The sequence below is a fragment of the Brachyistius frenatus genome, unplaced genomic scaffold, assembly GCF_029030835.1.
Source record: "Brachyistius frenatus isolate BFR_SWC_R1_liver_20210118 unplaced genomic scaffold, ASM2903083v1 Contig_6, whole genome shotgun sequence".
Lineage (NCBI taxonomy): Eukaryota > Metazoa > Chordata > Actinopteri > Embiotocidae > Brachyistius > Brachyistius frenatus.
The window spans coordinates 5819380-5825739 of NW_027210605.1; the positions used below are offsets into that span (position 1 = coordinate 5819380).

General features: G+C 43.8%; 1 protein-coding gene across 1 annotated transcript; it reads right to left on the minus strand.

Annotated features, from left to right (window-relative positions):
* Positions 1 to 2869: 2869 nt before the first annotated feature.
* On the minus strand, positions 2870 to 6085 carry wnt10b (wingless-type MMTV integration site family, member 10b). The gene is made up of 4 exons (XM_069689143.1): positions 6012 to 6085; positions 5079 to 5341; positions 4462 to 4913; positions 2870 to 4336 (listed from the first exon to the last, which is right to left on the minus strand). The coding sequence occupies exons 1-4, from the start codon at positions 6083 to 6085 to the stop codon at positions 3836 to 3838; spliced, it is 1290 nt and encodes a 429-aa protein (XP_069545244.1). The 3' UTR covers positions 2870 to 3835.
* Between the last annotated feature and the right edge of the window lie 275 nt (positions 6086 to 6360).

Consider the following 6360-nt stretch of genomic DNA (forward strand, 5'->3'; position numbering starts at 1 on the left):
TCTATTTTTCACAACTGCAGGTAACATCTACACCAACCTGCTTTCCAGGCTTTAAGTCCTTTCGACACAAAAATATAGTTTTCTGTTCCTCCCATTATATGTTTCAGCTTCACTGTGCAGAATGATCTATTACTGTATGTGCAGAGTTTGACTGGAGAAAGCTATTTTCACAATCAGCTGATGAAATTGTAAAATTTCTCTGTGAAAGATTTTAAGTCTAAGGCTAATGAGCATGATTTGTGACATTACACTAAGTCTGGAAGAAAATCTTGGTCCAATATTAAACCTATACAACTATGATACAAACTTAAGGCCTCCAGTGCACATACACTGAAAAAGAACTTTACAGAAAAGAAGGAAATATCTTGTGTCCAGCTGTAAAATATCTGAAATCAAATTAATTAGCATATTCACAGACTTCTGCAATGTTAGAGGGAGTTTAACATGATAATGAACCTTATAAATTATTTTATGTGTAGAAAACCCATATCAGACACCTGAAATTGTTCAAAGTAGGCCAATTTTATCTCAATACATGTTTATTGGGGGATCTTTGACTTGTTTTTGCAGAGTCCATCTTTTAGTTACATGATTTCCACTAGGTATTGTGTGTTGTTCCAGGGGCCCAACAACAACCGAACCAATATCAAATGTAACAGAGAGTCTGTAGGCAAACATGCTTGAATAATTAACACAGGAATCATCTTAATGAATAAGTAAATGGCTGACGGTAATAGGATGCAAAGTGATACTTCCTGGCAGGAGCTGTGGCAGGAGGCAACCAAACATTGACTGAATCAATATTCTAGCAGGTTTCACCTTGAATACTGATTTTCTTTTTAAAGATCTGAGGTAGTCTACAAGGTCAAGCTGTACATTTGTGTGTTTTTCAGCTGACAATAAACTTAGAAATTAGGGAGAAACGTCATTGACCTTCAAGGTGTGGGTTCACATATAAAAAAAATATAAAAAATTAACCCAGTACCTTGAAAGGACCTGCCCTGAAACCAGCCCTGCAGCCATAGGTGAATCCAACATTTGCCTTCCCTTCCAGATCCAGTAATAGATGTGTTTATCAATTCAGCGGTAGAGGCAGTGGAATAAAGAGGGGAGCAGATGTTTGCAGCTGCAGACCAGATTACGGGGTGGAGTGGATGGTGGGGGAGCATGCCGAGTTCGTGTGCGCAGGGAGTTTGGAGAGAGGGTTACAGGGGGGTTACAGCGGGCTCGGGTTGTGGCAGGAGAGGTACAGGGTGGGGAGTTATGACTTAAAGGAGCCTTTCCCTCTGAAGTGTCTGCCAACGTGCACCCCAGCAAACACAATCACAAGTCTCGTTGGTTCTGCTAGCTGAACTAATGAGGGCCTGCACGTTGAGGCCAGGGGCTTTGATGTTCTGGGTAGCTGGCTCCTTGTGTTTTCTCTCCCGCTCTCCTTCTCTGCCTGTCCCACATCAAAAATGAAAGGGGAGTTGAGAAGCAGATGTTTTGAGGCATGTATTTTTACAGAGTACACTTTATTCACCCCCTTCTCCATACCCCATTTGTCCTTTGCTTCTGCATCTTTGCTGTATAACGCAAGGATCTATCTCCCTTTCTCTATATCCAACTAAACACACTAAATCGCTTTACTTTAGACATATAATCATGCTGTCAATCAAAGTGGGTAACTTTTATCTCTCTTAACTTCCTCTCTCCGGCCTGCCTCTCTTTAATTTCAGCCCAGTCTGGATGTCATTACTGGGGGGGGCAGTCAATGTGTTGCTATGCATGTGTCTCTGTCTGCAACGATGAGGGGGAGAATGGGAAAGAGAGGAAAAAGAAAGAGAGAGAGAGAGAGAGAGAAAACTGTCCACCAACCTCTGTCTCACACATGGAGAGAAACAGTGACAGGAAATTCCCTTTTGCAACAGCTCCAGGGTGAAATGATAAAGGAATGAAGAAATGTGAACCAGAAATCCAGTCCCTTATCATTCCATACCACTCGCTGTCTGTCTCCTTTTTACTCCTTGACTAAATACCAAAAAGGCAGAACAGTCAATTCAGCCACTGGCACTGCCATTCCAAGGGAGTCAAGGGATATTTACCAAAGTCCATACAAACAACACTAAATTGGCATTAAATCCTATATGGCAGAAGAGGTTTTCCCAGCATGCTGAGCGTGGAGACAGTTTGGATTATCCAAGATATATTGGAATGCTGCTATCATAAATCAAGTCAAGTGGTGACACTAGCATTTTGCTAAATCTACAGTTCATGTGTGTGCACCAGCGTGCATGTTTTTGATTGTGCATCAGTCCCAGTATTTCTACACGTAAGTGTCTTTATTCACAAACGCATGCATGTATTTATGTGCATGTGTTTATGTTTGTGTAGTCTGTCTCCCAGGTAACAGGGATACAGTGTCCCAGCAGCACGTGGTTCAGCAAGTCCCTTCCTTGGCTATGAACTCTGGACAGATGATCCCCTCAGATGCTCACACAGCAAAGACTGGTATAATCACCCCCACTCTCTGCTCTCTTGATGCTTCTCCCCAGTAATAAAAGTCATACTTTAAGGAAACAATATCCTGCAGCCATAAAAAGTCCTTCTCTCAGCATGAAGTGGCCATAAAAAAGGCTCTCACCTCCCAAATCTGTAGTGCATAGAGCTTACCCCCCATTTACACAGCAACAGGCACACACACATTCAAGCATACACACACCCTTCAGCGTCATTTCAGGACTAAAGTAGGTCCATCTCTCACTTTGACATGTGCTACATGTGGGAAGAATCTAAGGAGTGCTCAGACTGACGAAATGGACAAAAGCACACACATAATATCAAGAGTTCAGTCATGTCTTCATCTGAAATTGACACACATCACATTACAGTTATACCAAGGGGAAGCATATTTCTGTCATAATATTGATGTGAATCTGTAGAAAACATGACCTATAGCAGCCTTTCTCATGAAGTAATTACGATTGTTTCAATTATATAAATAAATCTGAATGGTTAGTTGTTCAGTGTTAGGAACTGAAGGACTGAATTAGTTTCCAAAACCTTCACATCTAGAGTTTTACAAGGATATAAGCTATGATAATCTTATAAAAGTCCGGCATGTGCTTTCTGTCTTGTTGCTTCTGTGAGAAAGCTTTCTATCACATACATCAGTCAAAAATATTTTGTCCTCTGGCTTTATTCTTCTATTAGTAAAATCTTTGTTTAGAAATTGACTCCAAAACAAGTACTGTTGCTCTGTTTGAGTCACAGGTGCAAGAACCCGTTAACATGTGTGATAAACTGCAGTGAGACCTTGTTGTCCAGAGCACTGGTTCACCATAATGAGCCACTTGGCCATTATCAGTCTGTCCTTCACTAGAACCAAAAAGACTGGCTCTAATACAATAATAATATTAATAATAATACATTTACAAATATACACATAAACATTCAAATACACAGCTACTGTACAATAAGATAAGCCAAATTGTAGACATTGAAATAGAAATGCTCCTTTGCTGTTGCTCCTTCTTTTTTGTGGGATAGAAACGATGGGGTATAGGCTGTTTTCATGGCTGAAAGGCCAGCGTCTAAACAGACCATGGCAAGACAAATGACATGAGTCACCTCTTCAATCTCTGACTTGGCATTTTGAGAATAACAACGGCTACAAAGAGAAAATAGATCCCAGATGATGGACCAAAAAAAGGAACGGGGCGGATAAACAGATTCTCTGGGAGAGTTACACAAGGAGCAAAACAAAAGCTTGAACAACAGTAGTGGGCGAAGGGACAGGCTCGCCATCTTGAGTCCTGGATGGGTAAAAGCAGCTGGAACATGGGGGAACTGGATTCTACTTGCACACATTGACCCACTCTGTGAGACGACACTCCTCGCACAGCACGTAGCAACACCAGTGAAATCGGCAATTGCAGCGCTCGCTGCGTGTCTGTCTCAGGATGTTGTGCCCGCGGCCACAGCACAGTGAGCTGCAGCTGTCGGTGCTGTAGCTAGTTTTGTTGCAGATGCGTCCTTGTGTCCCTGGAGAGTCCACGGACGCATCATGCTCACAGAAATCAGGAGACTTCTCAAAGTACACCAGCTCTCTGGACATGCTCCGACGACGGCCTCCATTGAATCCAACTGTGCTTCCTCTGGCGCTGTTTTCAGTTCGAGGGTTGAAAACCCCATTGTTCTTGTTCTGGGAGTTGACAAAGATGGCTGACAGGAACTTTTCCTTGAGTAAATCACCCACAAGCCGGAACTCTGGAGACACATGCCAGCAAGTCTTAAACTGACAGCTCCCTGATGTTCCATGACATTTGCACTTCCTTGTCATGTTGTCATTCACTATCTGTGTGAAGAGAGATAAATAATGTAAGCAAATCAAACCGCGACAATCACCATGACGATGATGTATGTGACCAGGACTGCTCTCTGAAACACATGAGGAACCGAGAGGATAAACAAATTATTCACCTGTCGTCCCACGCGGTTATTATGTATCCTCATGCGAGCGTGGATATCTCTTGGAGACCCTCGGGAGTCGAGCCAGTCCCTGGAGAAACGGTCCCCAAAACGGAAGTCATGACTGCACCCCCCCCACTCCCAGGTGTCCTGCATAGAACTAAGCTCATCTGGTAAAGGCTTGAGCAGGGCGGCAGGGTGGGTAGAGCGCAGGTTAGTGGGCAGGCTGCCATGGTGACCATTTAGCTCTGAGGGTAATGACCGCGTTATGTCGATGCCTACCCCACCCTTCTGCAGGGTCTGCAGCTGCAGCTGTCTGAGTTTCAGCCGGATCTTGTCATCATCCTGGCGACGCTTGGCCTCACAGCCACACCCCCGCAACTTGCCCATGCTGCAGGCTGAGGCCACAGAGTGAGCCACACCCGCTGCCAACAGCGCCAGGGAGAAGGCACTTTCACGAAAACCTGGATGCAGGAGCAACACACTCAGATTTGAAAACCACAAAAACTGTACAGCTCTAAAAAGGTCATCGTCTGAGTAAAGAGTAATCTCTCCTCTCATACCTACACCTTTCTCCCATAAACCCCAGGTCACATATTGACTATCATTAGCTTGCCTCAGACTCTCACCCCTGTTGAGGATGGTATTGTGGTGGGGCAGCTTGCCCAGGCCCTCTAGCGAGGAGCAGTTCCAGCGCTGGTCCCGGAGCTGGTGCTGGCATTCGTGGATGGCCACCTGGATGCCTTGCAGAGCAGATGCTGTCACATCGGGGTTCCGCACACACATCCGCATCTGACGCTTACTGAGGCCTGCCAGCCTCAGGCACACAGAGTTAGGGGTTAGCACTGGATCTCCTGCCACCTTCAGGCTGAGGATATCATTACACAGCACCCTACAGGGAGAGAGAGGTACAGGGAAAGACAGAGGGAGAGAGTTGGTGCGGGGTGTCATCAGTGCTGGTCAGGAGTTCATTAGTCAAATCAAGAAAGGTATGTGGCAATAAGAGGGTGTTTGGAATACTTAACAAATTCGGAAAAATAGAAAGCCAGTAAAGACAGAAGTGGCATATACTAAAAAATTAAGGATAAATCACAAAATGAATGTCTTATTTGTGGGATCTGCTAAATACACTTAGCAATAAAATGTAAGTAAAAGTATTTGCCACAGTGTTTTTACTTGTGCTGCTCTAGTAATAGTTGCTTACAGCAGGGAAAATATAATTCCAAACAGATTATCCAGCTGAGAAGTATCAAAAACATTCAATTGCCAAATGCATGTTATGGAGAAACAACAACTGTGAGATTAAAGTTGAATTCATGATGGTAAAGTTTAGATTTAGACTAAGAAATTAGGTCCTATTTATTCCAGTGTTTAAATAGGCCTTTTACACCAAATCGGTCTGCGAAATCAGAGGCAGATGTCTCACTTTTTAACTAAATATGTAAAATAATCGTCTAAATGATAAACTACATACAACAACTTTTTTTAAACTCTTGCCGAATCCCATGTAGCCACATCCCGCATGTAACATTAAGTCCCCCGGCGCTCTCAAGTGCACTTACGTTAATGCAGGTGACATAAGTGCTGCTGCCAAAATCAGGAATTGGTCCCAGCGGAGTTTGTTTGATAGCTCCATTTTGTTAAGCGTCTTTCGCGACGTGACATTAAAACACTAGTGATAAGGTCCTGTACTGAATAAGAATATCAAAAGGAAGAAGAGTGCAGTATTATCGATGCACCGCCAAACGACCGAGGAGTGAAGACGGAGAACAGAGGAGCTCGGGGGCGAGAGTAAACGGGAGGGGGGAGGGGGGAGTGAGGGGGAGTAGATGCCGCTACAGGCGGCTGTTTGCAAAATATTGGCCAATATGAAAGTTGGATCCCCAGTTGATCATTTTATTATTTTAAAAT